This window comes from Besnoitia besnoiti, chromosome VII (assembly GCF_002563875.1).
Source record: "Besnoitia besnoiti strain Bb-Ger1 chromosome VII, whole genome shotgun sequence".
Taxonomy (NCBI): domain Eukaryota; phylum Apicomplexa; class Conoidasida; order Eucoccidiorida; family Sarcocystidae; genus Besnoitia; species Besnoitia besnoiti.
The window spans coordinates 1,758,773-1,778,054 of record NC_042362.1 but is presented as its reverse complement, the minus strand read 5'-3'; the positions used below and the strand labels follow the sequence as shown (position 1 = coordinate 1,778,054).

Here is a 19,282-nt window from a genome sequence, read left to right as displayed (position 1 = left end):
GCATTCGTCTCCTGCGGTTGAGAAAGTCCTGCGATCTTCGTTTCTCGTCGCCGCGGCTGCAAAGTGTGTGTGAGCCTCGCTGTCATCCGCCTGCGTGGGGCTCTGCGACTGGTGTCTGCAGCGCGTCTCTCTTGGGTTTTCCCGCGCGCAAATCGCAGCCTTCCCTTCTCAGTTGTCTCTGTTTCTGGGCCTCGCGGGCTCCAGTGGCGGGTCGCGACTGTTGCGTGTCGGCGACGGGTTTGTTCGAGGACTCGAGCAGCACCACTGTCTCGAGACAACCGGAGGATCAGCGTTCTGCCTGTTGCGGAGTTCGCCCTAGACCGAAACTTCTATCCCTGCATATATCTAAACAATTATCTACATATATCCCCATATTTACACAGCAATTACCACGATGTCGGACGCGGAGAGCGATGGAAGCAGCTCGCTGTCTCAGCAGCGCGAGCTGCCGGTGCTGCCGGTGCCGCCGCCGCTGCCTCGCGTGCCCGTGTCGCTGGGCGCGCTCTCAGAGACGAAGAAGCCTGAGATGTTTTTGCTTCCTCACTCGGGGAACGCCGTGGTGCCGATCGCGCGCGCCTACGTGTGCGACACCTGCCGCGTGGTGCGGGGGCCTGAAGACCTCTCCATCGAGATCGAGTCCTACTTCTGTCCGGCGTGTCTCGACGCGCTGCCGCAGACTGAGGCGCTCGCGTGCAGTTGCCGATGCACGAAGTGCTTTGACTGTCCGCGGTGCTTCGCCACGCTGGGCGTCGTGCGCGAGCCGCTCTCGGCGCCCGACGCCGCCGCAGCGGCAGGGGCCGCCGCAGACGAGTCGGAGGAGGCGGCGCTCCGCGCGGCTGAGGCGCTCGTGGAGAAGGGCGCAAGTCCCTCCGAGGGCCTCGGGCCGCAGCGCTGCGACAGTTTGCTCTCAATTTCGAGCCAAGAGGACGAAGGCGGGAGCGACGCGGACGCGGCGGAGAAGGCGTCCGGCAGCGGGCGCCGCGCGTCGGCTCGGCAGAGTCTGCACGGCGGCGAAGCCCCTCTGGGTGAGGGCGCGAAGGAGGGCGCGGCGGCGTCGCCCGAGCAGGGAGGAGGAGGTGCGGAAGCGGGCGACGGCGAGAGGTTCGAGTACTTTTTTGCGTGTCCGTACTGCAAATGGAATTCGCGGTCGCTGGGTATGGTCAGTCGGGTGTCCGCGGTGCTCCAGGCCGCGGCGACGGCGGACGAGCGCGGGGGGCGCATCCGGCGGTGCTTCACCCCGCTGTTTGACAGCCTGCAGGCTTCTGCCCAGGAGCGCGAGCGCGCGCGGCAGCTGCAGGCCCGCGTGAAGCACAAGGCCGTCGCGCTGCTCTTCGCGGCAGCCGCAGCCGGCGGCCTGCCTGGGAGCAGCGGAGGTCCCTTTGCCCGCCTGCAGCAGGACAAAACGTGGCGCCTGGCGGACGTCGAGGAGATGCTTGAGCGACGTGCCAAGCAGATGGGCGAGACAGACATCTGGGCGAGCTTCCGCCGCGACATTCCACATGCGCCGCCGCGCGTCGGCCTCGCGGAGCTCCTCGCGGGAAAGCACCTGAGTCCAGCGCGCGAGATCGTCTCGGAGCTCGACTGGAGTCGCAAGCTGCAGCAAGATCTGCTCGGCGAAACAGCACGAGGAGACGCCGAGGAGGACGAAGAGGACTTCACGCCCGAGGAGGCGAAGGCGCTGGAACCGCTCAGCGCCGACCAAGTGCTTCTCGATCGACGGACGCCGGACGTGGCGCCTGTGAAGATTCCGCAGGACGTCTGGGGCCGCCCGGGGAAGCGCCGCGAAGACAACGACGCGGAGGTGATGGACGAAGCCATTGTCGGCGAGTTTCCAACCGTGGAGCAGAGGATTCGCAATCCAAATTCTCTCGTGGTTCCTGAAATGAGTGGGACTTTGCTGCAGCCGGTCCGCAAGCGGCTGCTCACGCGTCAGTCGAAGCGCTGTCGAACTTGCCAAAAGTACGTCGTGAAGACCCAAGTGAGTCCGAATGCCGTCCCTCCCCTCCGCCTCAACTCAGCTGCGGCGCTGCTGCTGCCCTTGATGTATCCGCGAATCCGCGACAGCGCAGTTCTTCTGGGAAAGATCACCGACGTCGAAATCGGCGTTGTCAACCCGGCGGAGCTCCCGATGCTTCTCAAAGTCCACGTGAACCACGGCGCGCCCGAGGAGGACCCGGAGGGCGACGGCAGGCACTGCCTGTCGCCCGGGGCGGCCGTTTACGACCCTGGGTACGGCTCTCCCAGGGGACGCAAGGGGCCGGGCGGCGTGGGCGACGAGGACGCGGGGTTCATGGCGGTCAGGAAGAACTGGCAGACGCTGGACATCTTCACGAAGGATTTCGAAGTCGCTGTCGATCCGTACGATGAAATGCTGGAGGAGTTCAACGACGAGGTTGGCGAGCTCCGCGTCGACGACGACCCCACGATCGTTTTGGCCAGAAAGGGCAACTCCGTCTGTCTCAGGATCCGCGTGCGGCCGAAGGCGTGGGCGCTCCAACACGTCGCGGCGTGCTGCATCACAGTAGACATTTCCATCGCCGGAGATGCGTCCCCCATTCGCGCCTGCTACGTTCTGTGTCTCGGTCGCGTCGCCGACCAGAGTGACGCAGATCTCGTCCGACGTGAGAGCTTGTGAGACACGGCGCACGGCGCGGTGGCGTACAGTGCATGATGTAACTCTGTGGTGTAACTGGCATTGTTCGAGGGACGCTTTCGGGTTCCCTACTTTCTTGTGAGCAGCGTTTCGGAAAGACAATGAGGCGCCAAAGGCGAAACGCCCGTGAGATGTAGGACCGATCGACGCAGCAGTAGACAGAGGGGAGGGCGCGCGGCGTCTTCGGGTGCCGTGTAATGGCGCGTATCTAGCAGCGACACCACAGCTGCCTGCTGCGTAGTTATGTAGGACGGCGCAAGACCAGGCAGCTGCAGCGAAGCCGGCAGGAAGAGCCATCTGGGGTCTACAGATTTCACCCGGCGAATCCAGTAACTTAACCCGTGGTATCGCATCATTCGTTGCACCTGTGCAGCTGATCGCACATGTGGCTACCGCAGAGAATTTCATGTGACGTGTTCCGTCCTTCACGTTCCGTAGAGGGCCGCCTCGGTCGGGCCCACGCAGAGTAGACGAAGACGGAATTTGACAAAACCTACGACGAAGTCGAAAGTGCACGCTGGGCGCCTCTGCCTTGCGTCATGCCAAACTACTGGCAGTGGGTGAGGGAGCGCTTTTTCATGTCCCAGGGCGAACGCCGCCGCCACAGGAAATGGCTGCAAGGCAGCGAGTCAACCATAGATCCACCCCTGGGAAAATTTGGTGTCTGGGGCGTGTCGTGCGTGATCTCTACACGTTGGAGCTTCATCCTCTCAAGAGGTAGCGTAGGGGCTGGTGCATGGTAATATGTGTTTGTGGTTCCGTATGCGAATCTGAAATCTGCGTAGATGCTACTGCTCAGAACCGGAAGCCTTATCAAGCATGTCCGCAAGGAAGTGTGCATTAGCATACTCGTGCGCAGCTGTCGACTCGGCCCGATGACAGTCAACTGAGACACACGCGACTGCCATCGGTGAACCAATAAGCGGCACACATGCAGTGCTGGAGCCCCGATAAGGCGGGAACGCACCGTGTCGCTCCCTCTGTGTCTGCATCCCCAGAGTCGCGCGGTCTTGTAACGACTTGTGGCGCAGTAAGATGAGGCGATAGCCATATGTCCAACAAGGTATTTTCGAGTCATGTACTGAAACTTTTTCTTTGGAAGGGTAGAAGACAGGATCGAATGTCAGGATGACTTCATCTCGGAAGGGATGTACTAAGTACTCGGACCAGGACACTGAAAGCCTTCGTACGCACGCCAGACTGCATGTCGGGAAATTCCGACTCACCCCGCATGGGTAAGCACCGTAGCGGTCAGGTCGATGCTAGGGAAGCAGAGTCGATCTCGAGGGGCACGGGAAGCAAGGTCGAATAGGACTTTTCTCAAAGATTTGTTTCTCTTGAACCCGTCTCCGCACACTCACATTTTTTCAACGTAATTATGCGCACAGGATTGTGAAATTCACGCGCATACATGTAATGCTCTTGCACGCCACAAAGTTCGAGTCCTGAGAAGGGATAGAGACAACGTCTAGTCATGCTTGGGGCAAATTCTTCACATACCTCTGGCTTGCGGGCCTGAGGCAGGAAATCCGCAGAAACTCACGAAGATTTTTTTATACGAGTGTCTACAACGAGCGCGTCACGCAGGTAGAAAGCCCGCCTCATCACCAATGCCATAGCATTTGACCTGCTCGTATCTGTACGACGACGGTTGTTCAGCAATTCTGCATACCTTCAAGAAGCATAAATACAAACGACGCTCCCCCGCACCGCTTCCGGGGACGTCACAGTTTGACGGGCTCCGACTTCCCTACCGAGCCTGTCTGAAGAGTTGCGCGCCCTCGTCTCAGGAACAGAGTACGAAATTCATCAACGAATCCGTTCATCTGTTTGGTAACCCGACAACGTGTCACGACGCGCGACTCTTCCGTCTGGCTGCTGTGAAACATCGCCCACCTGTCCTTACTCCGCTCCTCCGCCTGCCTCAGTCGGAGGGGAAACCTTTCACAATTCGACGGCCGTCGGAAACCTCGCTACACAGACGGTTTCTACAGGCGGTAAGAAATGGCGGAAACGCCACAGAGCAGCCATCTGAGTTCACCAGAAAGTGCCCATCTCTGGCGCAGACTCGGATGCCCAAGTACGTAAACCCACACTTTGGATGCATACACCGAGGGTGGAGCACACTGAGCTACCCGCCTTGAGACACGTTCCAAAACCTTACACCGCGCATTTAACTCTCCGGCAGCAGAGAATCTGTTCCTGGATCACTGACTAGTCCCTGGTGAGCATGTCGAGCGCAATGACGTCAGTCTCCGGAAAAAGGTCGACGAAGTCCATAACCTCGGCATCCTCCGGATCCCAGTTCTGCACTGGGATATGCGGAGCTAGTTTTTTCAGCGTTATGGTGTCGTGGTAGTGAGGCTCAAACTCTTTGAGGCGGCGCGCACGGAAGACGGCTTTGATCGTCCCATCGCTGATTTCCTTGTAGGTGACAGTGAAATCTTCAGGGCCTTCGCCACCACAATCCGGAATCATCGCGGACATTTTCCTGATGAACTTGCCGTCCGTGTCCTTTACGTCGATTCGAAATGCATGCCGCGTGCGCATCCAGTAATAGGAAGTTGCAGAAATGTCATTGGTGGAGTATCGGTAGTGAAGGAGGCATTTCTCGGTGTCCCACGTGAGGCGATTCGGAGGTGTTTCAGCCTCAAAAATGTCTTCTACATCGTAGAAGTTCATGCCTTCCTTGTCCACCAGCTGTTCGGCGAATGCCTCATAAGAGATGGGCTCAAGCGGCATCGGCTTCTCGGAAGGCGAGCCCTTGGTCAGATGGATGTCGATGCGCCCTACGTAACACGGCTGTGATTGGCTGCGGCAGTAGGCGACCCAGTAAGACGTCTCGTCGGCAATGCACCCTCTCGGCAGATTGAACTTTTGCAGATGGCGCTGTTTCCCCTTGAGCACTTCGACAGTCTCGCGTCTCCTCTCTACATAGTCCAGGAGGCCCTGGTGTTGCACGTGGCTGTATGTGACGGTCACTTCGTCCTCTCTCATGAGGCCGAACGTGGTGCCGTCGTTGAGTGTGTCAAAAACCACCACACAGTCCTGCGGGTCATGGTAGTAGTCCAGCTGAAGGTCGTACGTGGGCAATCCCTTGAAAATCTCCATGCTACGAGTCCCAAGCTCGACCAGCGAATCGCGCATCTCAGGAACCATGATGTACTGCATGGCCATGATCGACAGGCCTTCAGCCATGAGACGTCGGGGGGACGCTCCGCGCTCCAATTCGCCTCCCTCAGGACTCGTCGTCGCCAGGCTATCCTCCGCCATCTCTGTTGCCACGGCTCCTCCTGCTGCGATTCGCGTCGGCACGGAAAAAATAGCCAGCGCGGCGCACGCCGCTGGCGCCAGGCCAGAGCGCCACAACAGCGCAGCGAGCCTCATCACGTGTCGAGAAGAAACGGTCGCCTCGCAAGAGAGGAAGCTCAGAATTTACCCCTGCAGCGCGTCCGATCACGCACACATGACGACAGCGACCCTGAAGTAAAACATCGAGGAACTACGCAGCGCCTATTACACACAGATGGCTGCTGCGAGAGTTCCAGGGCCGAGACCCGACCAGCCCTCGCGACCCAAAGAACGGCACTGCCGCGCTTGACCAGTTTCTCAACAGAGCCCCTGCTGAGATCTGGCACGTGTGCGGTGACTTGGGTAGTCAAACAAAGTCGACAACAAACTCCCACACACATGAACTAGATCCGAAATGGATCCGTTGTCCTTATCGAGCAGAGGAGAAATAAGAGACGGAGGTCTTGGCAATGTAGCGACTCTCGCGTATGGCGGTGGCATCCTGCTTTTTAAGGTCGCAGAATCCCGATTCTAGCCGTGAGAGTTGACGCATTTCCTCTGTTTTCCCCGTATGTTGGGGTAGTGAGCGGCGCAGAATCACGATTCCGCATTTGCAGACAGTCATGCAGCGGCGAGCTTGAGGAAAATTTTACCCCGTCGCTGTGAGACGCGTCGAACTTGAGTCTCGCGGGAGACACGACTGCAGGGGAAACCGCCGATTGAACTGGGCATCGCTGTTCTGCGCGCTCACCCGCTACGGCGAACCACCCTGACGCGTAAAGAATATATCAAAGTGCATGCGCACCCGATTTTCTGTCCGGCTGGGAGACCCGTTGAGGAAAACGACGTTCCGAAAGCAAGGGGGAAGCGGATGCAACATTTAGTATGAAATAGACAACCTGTCACCGTCATTGTTCCGATGTTCCTTCGAGAGGGAAGACGCCTTCGGCGGAGAAAGGGAGATATCTCCGATCCCATCCTTGCCACCGCCCTTGCTGTCCGGATTCTCGCAGCCGACCACTAGCGGTTCACCATATTTTCACGGACAGGCGATCATTTCTGGGCTCTGTCTCGCCGTCTTGTTTGTGCGCCGCTGTGCACCGTCCTCCTGCAGCTTCGTTTCTGTGCCGCCGTCTTGCTTTTCGGTGGACAAAATGTTGCCGTTCGTGTCTATGGGTCTTTTCTGGAAGCTGTTTCCTGGCTTCGCGCGCGACAAATGCAAGTGCTACTTTCAGTACATCGGTGCGTCTTTCGCCTGGGGAACGGGCCTGGTCGCTTACAGCGCGCGGAAGGACTACTCGGAGAGATTCACGAAGCCTGGCCTTTTCTACAAAATGCATCTGAACAAACTCCTGCGCACGGGAAAGATTGACCAAGAAAGGTACAACAGCCTGCTCACGGGCGCGGTCCACTGAAGAGTTGTTTCGATCAGGAGTCGCCGTCGCCGTGGAGCCTCGCGGACTTCGCACGTGAAGCTGACCTGAATATGTGGCAAGGCAGGAAGGATCCTGCGTGCACAGACACGGGACAGACGCGAGGCTACCAACGGGGCAGCGTGCATCGGTTTGTGTGAGGTGTATGTGATTAAAGAGCCGCATTTCCGAGCGAATGTATGCGCTGACGAAAAACCTGAGGGGTGTCGTATGTTCACAAACGTGGGTTTGCCCAGCGAGTTGTGGATAGGTCGTCTCCGTCTCGTGTGTATGAAAACACTTGCGCTCAAGTCTGCAGCGTCAGCCTGCGTGGTTGTCCTCGCGCGCCGTGGAGCTTTCTTCTGAACGGAGTTGCTTACCATGGCCTGCTGACGCCGTGGTCAGCCTTCCTGCAGTGTTTCTTCCACGGACAGAAGCTTCTCGGGGCGTCACCACAGGCCCTATGGAATACGCCGTGGCTTGCTCATTCTAAAGCAGCCCCCTGCAACTTGAGTGTTGGATCCACGTGCTCATGCTACTCTGTGCGCGCATGGCCATTCTCCATCTGTTATGGGCAGCTGGTCCGCATCTGTTCAAGAGTAGGTCACCAATTGGGATGGGCTAGGGTGTAGACGACAGTGGGAGCCCTTGTCGCGCAGCTGAGTGAGTTGGCGCGCTCACGCCAGGTAGCCAGAACGGTACGGGTAATCGCAACCCAGGTTTTTCGAGTCCGACGACCGCGAAGTCGCACAGGAGTGGCAGACGATGCAGTAGACAACAGATACGAAACTCGGGTGCACAACAATCACGTTACGAGGGTTACCCTGTTATTGACCCGCGTTGAGCACTCGAACGTGGGAAAAGAGCTCCATAGCGTTTGGCGGATGCGCACGGGGACTCTTTTAGAGGACAGGGCTTCAAGGGGCGCGGCCGCGTTTAGCTTCACAGAAGAAAGCTATCGGGTTCACTTTCCGGAAGTCCACGGCGGGACTCCAGAGCAGACTAACCGAGTCTCGGGGTGCTCGCTGCTTTGCGAGATACTTTGGGGCTGATGTCGTACAGCAGAAGCGCCTGCAAAGGTACTGAGTTATCGTGCACCTTGTGTTGCTTAGTTGAACGTCCTGAGCTGGAAGGTCTCCTGGATCTTGCGGATAGCTCGTGTGACGGAAGAGTGGGTCGCGTAGAAAAGCTCCCGTTGGACGTGTCTGAAGAAAAACCAACTGTATAGGCACTGAGTGCACAGGAGAATGTCCACGCCTCGCAGCGGAAACCAGTGAGCCAGCGGCCCGCCGGACAGCAGCGCGAGCAGCGGGAACGGAAACAGGTCGACTAGTGCGAAAGAGACTCCCGCAACCTGCGCACAGACAGTAAGGCAGCAAGGTAACGCACATGTGCGCTGACGGCGTCACGGAATTCCACAGGATTGCCTCATCGATGGAAGGTTCACAGCTGGTCGATCAACAACACCGCGACTCACTGCGCCCGCCGGTTGCAGAGATTCAATGCTGCTCTCACTCAGTCTGAAAAGGAGGAGCCGGAATATAATGGGGAGACGCCCTGCCCTCAGAGAAAAGCGTTTTGGCCTCAGCATTGCCATGCCAATCCTGTGGTGGGTGCGCGGCACCAAACACTGAAATCTGCTTCCACGAGCTCACATCCAACAGAACGCTGAGCGATTCAGGACGATGATAAATGAGGTTTCGGGTTATGTAAGAAGGTAGGCTTTGTTTGGTGCAGGCGTTTGAGAGGTCCATGCGCGCTGTACTTGTGCTTACCATCCAAGAGAAAGACACAGTTGCTTCGGAGTCTCTTTTCTGCAGGAATGTGTCTTCGTTGGACGCGAGAGATAGCACCAGACCCAGACAAAGAAGCCGTAAGAAGAGGTAGCAGGCGACAGAAAGGCCGAGCCAGTACGCCGAGAATCTAGCGGAGGACGCACAACCAGCCGGCTCGCCTCCTCGAGGATAGTGTCCGCGCGCAGACGGCTGTTGTGTCGCTCGGCCGTGGGTGTAGGGATCCAAGACCGTTCCGGCTTCAGACGCAAGGTGGGAGCCGAACAGGGGTGGCGCTACATCCTTTCTGTTCGGCGAAATCGGCCGCAGATGCGGTCCACCGGGAGACTGGCGTGAGGGCGACGGCCCTTCCGAAGCGGGCGCGCCCGCCACGGTCGCAAGCGGCGGCGCAGAGCCTTGCCAAACGAGGCAGTCCGCTGGGTAGGAAGATCCACGGGCGAAGATGAGCGAGAGAAAAATAAGGGAGAGGACCCCCACTGCCAAGTGGAGGCGGACTTTGTGCCTGCTCTGGAACGCCCCGTTGGTTGCGTAGGCATAATCGCTCAAAATGCCGTAGAGTAGACAGGTCGCAGTAAGCCACTGCACGGCTGCGATGACCCCCCACCAGGGCGGGAGCTGCAGCGGAATTCCGCAGAGCGATTGGAACGCACTGGACAACAGATGCTGTTCGGACTCCAAGGCCGCTAGAAAAACGAGGAAAATGAATCCAGAAGAGGCCGCAAAGTAGGCGGCCCACCACCTGAACGCTCGGTCTTGCATGTAGGCCGCCGCGAGCTGGAACGCGGGTTCTTCCTCACAAGGATCAACCGCCGGAGTATTCAGGGGCTTTGCCGGATAGTGAGTGGTGTAAGAACACGGGAGTTCCTGTTGCTGTGGCAAGGAGCCACACGGAAAGGATTCACGAGCTTCGGCAGCGCCCGAATGGATTGGCAACAGTCGCAACCGATGGCTGTGCCGCGCAGCTGTATTCGCCTCACAGCAAAAATCATTTCCACGCGTTGAGTGGATACTATCCCTCCCTCTAAAAAGATTGACATGTCCGGGAGTGTGTGTGTCCACACCGCGGATACCTGTGGCTCGTTTCTCTTTTCCACTTGCTGCAGGAGTTGGAAAGTCGGACAGCTCTCCCAGAGGCAGATGTTCAGCTGCCTGTAGCGTTTGTTTTCCTTTCCGGGCAGTCGTTGCCTTCGCAATAACATGTTCCCACGGCTCGCCAAAACCGCTCAAAGCTGTCAGCGCTGCGCCGTGCCAACCCCTCAAAAACCACTCCGGTTCAAATGTCCCATCAACAGACAACAGTGTTTCCTTCTTGGTAGCTTCACTGGCCTTCGGGTTGTGGTGACAACTCAGAGAAGGAGGGGAGCATTTGCGAGTGTCCGGTGTTGAGCGCGGCGCTAAAGCCCGGCAGAGTGTAAAGACCCGCACCATGAAATACAGGTACACAATCAGCACGATGAAAGCAATGACGGCAGTTGTGGACAGGCACGTATCGGCGATCGCCCTCGTAAACGGCGCCACGGATGTGGAGAAAAACTGGGTGAGCTGAGTCTGTGCTGACGCATGTAACAAAGAGAGAAGCTCGCTTGGCGTGTGGCCCTTGAAAAGAGACGTTGCTGCATAGTCTGTTGTGGCAGTGGCGCCATGCGACGCCTGCTGCTTGAGGGGGGCGTCAGAGTAATCAGTCGTAGCATCATGTCGCTCAGTCGTGCTCATCGAGCCCAGCTCAGTGTAGGACATCCCAGACAACGGCTGCAGAGTCGTGTGTGCGGAGTCCTCAAGTCCGGTAAGTCGGCTTCCTCCGCGTTCGCCATCCCCCCGCGGCGTCCGCTCCAAAGGCGTTTCACTCACGCCGCGCTGCACCAACTCTTCCCTGGCTCCTGAGCTGCCACTGTTGCGCGTCCCGAATGTCGTTCTCCTCTGTGCTCGTTGCCCAGTAGTTAGAGACGCAAATTCCGCTTTCCCGGGAAGCCGAGCCCGGACCGTCTTGGGCGCCGGCGCTCGCACGAAGGGAGGAGACAACGGATATTCGGATCGACGCAGGATCTCCGCGGGATATGTGGGTGAATGAGAATGCAAGAAATGCGGAGGAAGGGAACTCATCCGGTCACGTGAGGCATCAATCGGACGAGCCTGCAACTCATCAAGGCCGAGAGCCGCGTCGTATATTTGAGGCCGCCCGAGGCGCGGGCCGTGTTGCAGATGGTAACCAGGGTGTGACACGGTTGCAACGGCCGGGATCGGACTCGAGACGTGAGAAACGAGAAGAAACACGAGCAGAGCATGAAAGAGTTTCCCGGTGAGTCTTACAGTCTCGTGGCGACAAACTAAGGAGCACGTAGGCTCCCGGTCGGTCACGGGGGCCTTTGGTCGAACTGGCATGAGGTACATCCGAAACGAAGCGTCACGTCTTCCCCGCGAACCCCACAACAGCGCCCCAGATAACGAGTCCATTTCCCTATATGCAACGGTGAAAAGAAGAAGTGACAGCTCATTATGAGGAGCATTGAAGGGGGGGAAAGACATTACCAGTTGAATGCTAGCCGACGGTGAGTCCGGCGTCCATGATGATGGTGATTTAGAGGAGCTGCATACCTAAGTAAAGACAGTATTTGATCCTGAGAGAGCAAGACAAGGCAACAGCTAGTCACGAGCAATGAATACCACTCAACTATTTCACGGGAGTGGTTTTCGAAGAGAAGAAGCTGCGGAAGATGGCCCTTTCGAATTGGCTGGCACAGGCAGCGGCCGCCAGGCGGTCGTTTCTCAAAAGCGCTGGCTGTCTTGACTCGCCAGCGCTGCGCGCATACTACCATGTCTCGAAAACCATTTCATCTCCCACCATTTCGGTCTTCACGCATGTGCAGAGGAGAAAAGCCGCGCGGAGCAGTAAGCGAACAGTCCGGCATTCATGAGCTCAATATTGGTATCTTTTCCATTCCGAACCTATTTTCTGGACTGTGACTGTGGTCTTTTCGTCCCCCACAGGTAAGGGCAAGCCCCCTGTTTTTTTTTATGAGTGGAAGCGGACCGGAAGCTCAGTTTGTCCCATGTCTGGTAGAGGGGTGTGCATTCTGCTGACTGCCAACTTAAGATTTTCAGGCGACCTACTTCTTACATTGACACGAAAGCTACATACGAATTTCTCCGCCGTCTGGTGCGCGTGTGTGGTAGGCGGAGCGCACCGACGGCTGTCACCACGACTGTAATGTTACTGTCTACTCAAAGTATGAAGGAAACCAAGAGGCCGGCGGTCCGGTGCGCGTGAGGATAGTGCAGTCTTGGTGTTCAAATCCTTCTCACCATCATGGAGGCTGTGCAGAATCAAGAAGGGCCTGAGGCCAAAGCTGCCGCGGACGCGGCCAGTGCCACGCATGGAGAGCGGCCTAGTAACCCGCGTGCCTCAACTCTTCAAACGAGTTTTGCCAGTCGCTATGTCTTCCACCAGTCGTTGCATGAGAGGTATCTGCTCCATCTGAACGATGATCCCTTTTCTCTAGAGTCTTTCATGACGCAGCACTTAAAGATGGGAGGTGCCTACTGGGCCCTAACTGCCTTATGGCTTCTAGGTAAAGGAAGCGGCGCCGTAACGTCGGCTGACGCCGAGGAAGCGGAGACGAAGATTCCGGCTTCCACCAGCGAATCGATATTTCTAAAACGCGAGGAAGATCTTTGCAAGTGGATCATGTCCTGTCAGCATGCATCTGGAGGTTTCGCGCAAGGTCCCGGGCAAGATCCGCACATCACCAGCACGCATTATGCGCTCTTGCTTCTTGTGGGCATGAACAAACTCCACCTCGTTGACAAAGATCGAGTGGCATCGTGGGTCAGAAGACTCAGAACTTCAGCGGGCGGGTTCATGGGAGACGAGTGTGGAGAGTGCGACACACGATTCGCTTATTGTGGAGTCGCGTCTCTGACTCTTCTGGAGAGACTCGACCGGACAGTAGCGAAGGAGACGATGCTGTATGTGTTGAAATGCAAAAACTCGGATGGAGGTTTCGGGTGGATTCCTGGTGGAGAATCGCATGCAGCATCTGTTTTTTGCTGTCTGGCCGCTCTGGCCCTGTGTGAAGGCCTCGGATGTGTCGATAAGGAGCAGCTCGCCGTGTGGCTCATCGACAGACAAGTCGAGGGTGGCGGTTTCAATGGACGGCCAGAAAAAGCCCCAGATGTGTGTTACTCCTTCTGGATTCTTGCCTCTCTATGTATCATTGGTTACTTAGACTGGGTGGATACTGAGGGACTAACCGAATTCATCCTCCAGGCGCAGGATGACGAAGAAGGTGGCATAGCAGATAGACCAGGAGACGTCAGTGACGTGTTCCACACCTATTTTGGGATCGCAGCCCTGAGTCTCATGCAGACAGTTCCGGGCATTGGAAAAGTCCATCCTGTCTTATCTCTACCCTGTGACGTCGTACAGCGGGCTGGCCTGCCGCTGTGTGTGGTCTGGGAGTAGTCCAGCGTCAAACTAGTCCATCTAGTGTGTCAACATCTTTGGAAAGTTCCGTTCCACTTCTCACGTGTTTGTGGTAAGGTGTATGATATCTTCTCAATCGGTTCGCCATCTCTCCTCTCCGTGATGAAGTTCAACAAGTCACGTCCATGCGGAGCGACCCGCGCACAGTGAATTCTTATACGATCCTTGAGTACCACAGTTCTTTGTTGGCGGAAAGATGGACAAACAAAATTCAAGATATTGGCGGGGACACCCCGCAGTCCTCGTTGCTGGGAAAAAGGACGGACAAACAACATTACGAATGCTGACAACTCTTCCATGGACATGCCCTTTGTGTGCGCCTTTCCGCACTTGTGGCTGGGATGTCGCGCAAACGGCGTAGCCCGGAGAAATCAACTGCCAGACATGGTGTTTGGACGCGTTGATAGTTCACGCTTAGCAGCCTCTTCACGCCACATCGGGTACACAGCACACAACCAGTCATAACGTGCTGCAGTTGTCCTTGCTCCTAAATGGCCAGCGATGTATTCTTGAGTCGTTTAGGCATAGTGGCCTGAATCCCGATTGTTAGTGTCCGCTGCGGATGGCGGACTGCTCTGCAGCGAAGCACCTGCGGAGACCACAGAGCCAACAGGAGTCTTTCCGCGCAAAGTGTCAACAAGAGGTCTACCATTTTACGCGCACGTGAGAGCTTCGCCGCGGAAATTTGGACGAATAACTTACCCTGAGAGAGAGTCTGTACGTGCCTATCCTTTTTGTAGGTCTTATGAAGAATGCAGTAGACCAACATGTTCGCAATCCACGGTCCTGTTGTCATGCAGAGCATTGCCATCGACAACGCTCTTGCGTTCCCTTCTCGCTGCAGCTCTGACAGCTCGACGAGCTTATGCGAATGATCCACTTTTATGTATCCGAAGACCTGCTGACTTAGAAAGCCAACCAGAGGGGCGCCAAGAAGTGCCGCTCCGACCCCTTCGCATGTTGACACCTACATTCGCATACACAAGCATACACAGGTTGTGAGGGACGCCTTTGCAACGGAATGGGAACGCGCTCTGTGCCCAAGCCACTTCAGGTGCTCTATATCCATGAGCTAGTTAAACGCTCGATGCTTACCAGGGCGAATACCGTCGCGCGGTGCTGGGGCTTGACTATTTCCGAGAGTATTGGCCTATTGACACCGACGCCTGGCCATCCGGCAAGAAAACCGATTAAGACTGCCAATACCAGGAAGATCCAGAAAGACGATGCGCGCAGGGGCACACAGGTCAGCATGACCGCCATCAACCCGGATCGAAGAAGAAGGGAAACCTGTGCCACGAGGGGTCGTCCATGGTCAGGAGAGAGGCGTGACGCATAATCGCCCATGCACCCGACAAAAGGTGCAACAAACATAGCGGCCATCCAACTCGCCGATACAATGAACGACGACCACCAGTCCGTGAGGCCGCAGTACTGGAACCACATCGTGCAGAAGTTTAAAGCAGACCGGGGTATCCCGTTCAGTATCCCCTGGGGAAAAACACATTCACACAGACATTCACCAAAATGATTATCCACCCAGATTTTCGTGTACCACGTGGCGCGACAGAAAATGGAACAGCTCTATCGTCATCACAGACCGTTACGGAGACTTACCACAAGAAGCATCGACCAGAAGCTTCCGTTCCACATGACGTACAAAAGCTCCTTGGGCGAGAACCACTTTATGCCACGAGACTGTTGGAGTTTTACTTGTTCCGTGGAGTCTGGTACGCTTAGCCCTAAGGAGATCGCGAGCAATACCGAGACCAGTCCACAAGTGGCGAAAGCGTATCTCCATCCTTCAGCACCCAGAATGAACAGGCCGGAGACGGATGTCGCGGCTTGAAGCGAGACAATGCGACCCAAGGACTGGAAGAAGTGCATGGTCCCGAAACTGGATCCACGGCTCTCCGTGGGCACTTCGTCAGCCAGGACCTTTTGGGAAAGAGGTCCCATTGCTGCCATAAATAGGCCAGTGAAGCACATGAGTGGCATCACTTGCCATGGCATCCAGATGAAAAAAAACAAGGCACTGGTAAGTCCCCACCCGAGAGCGGTGGACGAGAACATCCTGCGGCGTCCACAGCAATCAACTGCCAAGCCCCATAACGGGCAGGCGACCGCATGTGCTATACGAGCGCATGAAGATGCTGTCCCCAGTTCCACGGGCGATAGCCGCAGGTCTCTCTCCAGAGACTTGAAGCTTGCTGGAAGCAATTGATCTGTGGCGCCATGTACTGCAGCGTAGATGTAAGTAGACAAGACTGCTCTGCGTCCACCTGGGTGGTATCCGGTTTCCGGGCACCAGAACAAGTTCTCGCATGTGAACCGCTCTATCTTCTGCGAGGAAAGCGCTCGCTCTTTTTCGGTGGAGGCTCCTTCTTCGCCATTTTGCTGGCTACCAAGAAGGGGAGCACCAGAGGCAAGCTCGGCAGCAGGTGGAGATCTCATCTCTGAAGAAGCGATCTTCTTTGACGCCCTCGCAGCTGGTTTATTCTCCCATTTCTTACTCAACAAGACAAGACACTCAATAGTTAACCGTCATCCCCAGCTCTATAAAGGCGCAGCGGCGCGCCTAAGCTCAAAAAGCAGCGTTTCACAGTCTCAAAATACATAAAAACGAAGATGGAGGAATATCACTGTATGAAGTGAGTTGCGGCTTCCCGCCAGAGTCAAAGTACCACCGCTACGCCGTGTCGCTACAGTTGGCATGTATGCAACACCGCCAGACACTAGCTACATGTCCGGCGCATTCGCGCGTTAGCGGACAGCTTCGCTGTAGTTCCACAGAACAAGCCCCGACGAAGCCTGCTTCCACAATGAAAAAAATCATAATTTTGTTTGATATCATTGGTGTTGTGACTGTTTGGTCGCTTTTTGTTGCAAGCCAGGAGGCGGAGAGCGCTGCAAGCGACTATCGGCCTCCTGTACCGTTACAGGAAGCTGACCCAGTCATTCCAGTTTCCAGTGAGCAAGACGGTTGCGCTGCCACCGCTGAGGCTAGTAAGAAGCAGGTGAGCAGAGCACTCTAACGTGATGGGAATTATTTATACTTTATTTCATGCGGTAGGCAGAGGCTGAGGGAGAACTAGGTGAGGAAGGATACCTTATCGCCTGGAGAGCTCATCGGCCAATTTTCTTTAGCCAAAACTTTGAGGAAGGTTGTCGATATAAGAAACGCTGCGGACACCGCGAATGTGAAGAAGGCCATTGCAAAACTCGTGACCCAGCAGCAGGCGGAACGATCGGCGTCCGAAGCCGCAGGAGTAAAAGCGAGGAAAGATGCGAGGGTGGCCGAAGCGGTATGCCTTTCCGGTGAAAGTCTGCCTGTTGTGCTGGTACTGTAGCTGGCTCTGCACAGGAGGTTCAAGCTCTTGAGAAAGAGCTGGTCGACGTAACTGCTGCCAACAGGCGGGCAGAGCAAGAGGTCTCCGAGGTAGACGAGCAAATGCTGCAGAAAGCATCTGCCAAGCTGGACAGAGAGAAAAAGTTGAGCAGAGCCATAGAAGGAGAACTAGTAAGGCCCGTTTCTCTATCTGACTCAAGCAAGCTCGTACTATCATGCTCGGCCGTCAGAATATGGTCGAGAGGGAACTGCAAGGTATCCGCGTGAGTGAACTAAGCATCTTATTTCTCTTTCCACGCCGTCTGATGCTGTATTCTCCCTCAGTCGGCGGTATCTCTTATCAGTGCACCCGCTGCGGAAGCCGAGGCAAGATTATCTGACGTACGGACGCAGTTTCAGGAAATAACGCTAGTGTGTGTTAATGCAGAAGGGCGTAGACAACACAAATGCACCCAAAGCTGCTGCCACTCCAACAGATGATAACATAAGCTTAGAAGCCTCTACTCACGGAAAAGAGGAACAGGAAGGAGCAGATCAAGGGAAGACATTAAGGGAAGCTGCAAAAGCACAGGTGAAGCAAACCGTAGTGTGTATCCATATTCGCAGATCCGATTTGCTCTGTTCAGGAAGGAGTTCAGAATACTGAGCATAGTTCTTTCGTCTCTGCACGAAAGCGCAAGAATATAAGGCATGCTGGGCAGATGACCCCCGCAACAATGTGGTGATGATAGTGTACCGGCTACTGCGTCAACATGCGTAGTCCTGCTCACGATATTTAGCACTTGGCATAATCTCTTCCGGAGTCGCCGGCCGGGCTGTATCGTGCTTGGAACAAGTTTCCGTTCTTCTTGATAAAGAAACTGAAGTGGTCGGAGGCAGATCGTTGAAGTGTTGTATGTCCTTCGTGTCTGTTCCTGTGTATTATGGAACTCTTCAGTGCCACAGCATATGGAAAGCGGGAATTTGACTATATATGCCGGAGCACTAAGGCGCACGCCGTCCGTTCAGTGAAGCGGAAAGCAGCGACCCGTTAGTCAGTGCGTGATATTCGTCGTTGGCAGTACGTATCTTATCAATACCATTTTCTGTGTCATTATTCTGCCGATAAGCCCGGCGCCCAACTTCCGTGGTCGCAGTTTCCCGCCCTCCTCCACTCGCGAGGAAGCGTTATCGCATTTCTGAATGCGCACGCCGTTGCGACGGGGGGTCGCTATAGCTTCACGACAGCGAGTGGCGCCACGTCGAGTCTGAGGGAACTACATCTGTGATGTGACCACTCCGGAATCCCCGGAACCGCGATCAGGTCTGCATGTATGCCCGCTGCTCACAAAACCTGCCATCAGAACTGTGGTGAAGCTGGCACGAAGCCCGCGGGCAAACGTGGGATACTGTTCCATGTGGCATGCCGAAATGTCCGTAGGATGCAGCACTGCCTCCTAGCAGAAGGGCGCACACGGAGCATAGCACCATAAACTCTCTGTGGGCTGACAGCGCGAGGCACTCGGGTGGCACGGGCGGACCCGCGCACGAAACGGGAACGCTGCAAGCACCAATCCCGCAAAAAGTAGACGGGGTGCTGAAAGTGGCGAGAAAGCGGGCCAAACCGCAGGTGTACGTTTCATTACACGGTGGAAACACTCCACCCGTTCTCTCCGTGTGCGCCCGTTCTGGCCTAATTTGCATCGGAAACTTTGTCAAGGAAAGTGAAGAACGCTCCCTTGCTTCGCGGCACCGCTGTATTTCAGCGCGCATTTGAGCAAACGGATTTGTAGATGATGTAGAGTGGACCGTGAAGCAAGAAAAAACGTGGAAAAAAACATATGAAGGACGCGCCGGTGTTGCGTTCTATTCCGACGCCTTTCATAGCGTCCCTTGGTCAGGAACACGTCACCGCTGTCTTCCAGCATGCCTTTCCGCGCCCACTGTTCGGTGTGCAGACCCCTCGCTTCCCTCCCCGAACGGTGTCCCTTCTGCCATACTCTTTGCAGGGTGTCAAACGAGAAACTCTTTTCTCTCGTCACGGGTTTTTCCATACCATCGCCAGATTGCTGGATGGACTCATCGTCCATGCATGCAGAGTACTGCATGTGAACTGCTGCTACCACACTCAAGAGTAATGAAAGACACTTCGGCTAACAACGAGGCAAAGAAACGCACATATTTCTTCTTATGTGAGCTGGGGTTCCCCCTATAACGGTACTCGACAGCAAGGGAAAGCAGCCTGTAGCCGTTACCTGATGTTTTTGTTCCTTGTCAATTTTCTATAGCCGAGAGGCCGAGCACGCGTACGAAGGTGTTGGCGAC

The 19,282-nt window shown here is 56.0% G+C and overlaps 6 protein-coding genes across 6 annotated transcripts; 3 read left to right on the top strand and 3 right to left on the bottom strand.

The window, feature by feature from the left end:
• Window positions 1-394: 394 nt before the first annotated feature.
• BESB_078490 (uncharacterized protein) lies at window positions 395-2,635 on the top strand (the record flags this gene model as incomplete). Its single annotated transcript, XM_029366211.1, has 2 exons — window positions 395-998; window positions 1,086-2,635. 2 exons carry the CDS (start codon window positions 395-397, stop codon window positions 2,633-2,635), a joined length of 2,154 nt encoding a protein of 717 aa, XP_029217642.1.
• Window positions 2,636-4,867: 2,232 nt separating this feature from the next.
• BESB_078480 (uncharacterized protein) lies at window positions 4,868-6,040 on the bottom strand (the record flags this gene model as incomplete). Its single annotated transcript, XM_029366210.1, has 1 exon — window positions 4,868-6,040. The coding sequence occupies one exon, from the start codon at window positions 6,038-6,040 to the stop codon at window positions 4,868-4,870; it is 1,173 nt and encodes a 390-aa protein (XP_029217641.1).
• Window positions 6,041-7,098: 1,058 nt separating this feature from the next.
• On the top strand, window positions 7,099-7,359 carry BESB_078470 (uncharacterized protein; the record flags this gene model as incomplete). Its single annotated transcript, XM_029366209.1, has 1 exon — window positions 7,099-7,359. One exon carries the CDS (start codon window positions 7,099-7,101, stop codon window positions 7,357-7,359), a length of 261 nt encoding a protein of 86 aa, XP_029217640.1.
• A 1,105-nt stretch (window positions 7,360-8,464) lies between these two features.
• Window positions 8,465-11,537, bottom strand: BESB_078460 (uncharacterized protein; the record flags this gene model as incomplete). The annotated part of the gene is made up of 2 exons (XM_029366208.1): window positions 8,465-8,710; window positions 9,132-11,537. 2 exons carry the CDS (start codon window positions 11,535-11,537, stop codon window positions 8,465-8,467), a joined length of 2,652 nt encoding a protein of 883 aa, XP_029217639.1.
• A 916-nt stretch (window positions 11,538-12,453) lies between these two features.
• BESB_078450 (putative Rab geranylgeranyl transferase type II beta subunit) lies at window positions 12,454-13,608 on the top strand (the record flags this gene model as incomplete). Its single annotated transcript, XM_029366207.1, has 1 exon — window positions 12,454-13,608. One exon carries the CDS (start codon window positions 12,454-12,456, stop codon window positions 13,606-13,608), a length of 1,155 nt encoding a protein of 384 aa, XP_029217638.1.
• Window positions 13,609-14,147: 539 nt separating this feature from the next.
• On the bottom strand, window positions 14,148-16,083 carry BESB_078440 (transporter, major facilitator family protein; the record flags this gene model as incomplete). The annotated part of the gene is made up of 4 exons (XM_029366206.1): window positions 14,148-14,218; window positions 14,332-14,596; window positions 14,725-15,120; window positions 15,247-16,083. The coding sequence occupies 4 exons, from the start codon at window positions 16,081-16,083 to the stop codon at window positions 14,148-14,150; spliced, it is 1,569 nt and encodes a 522-aa protein (XP_029217637.1).
• Between the last annotated feature and the right edge of the window lie 3,199 nt (window positions 16,084-19,282).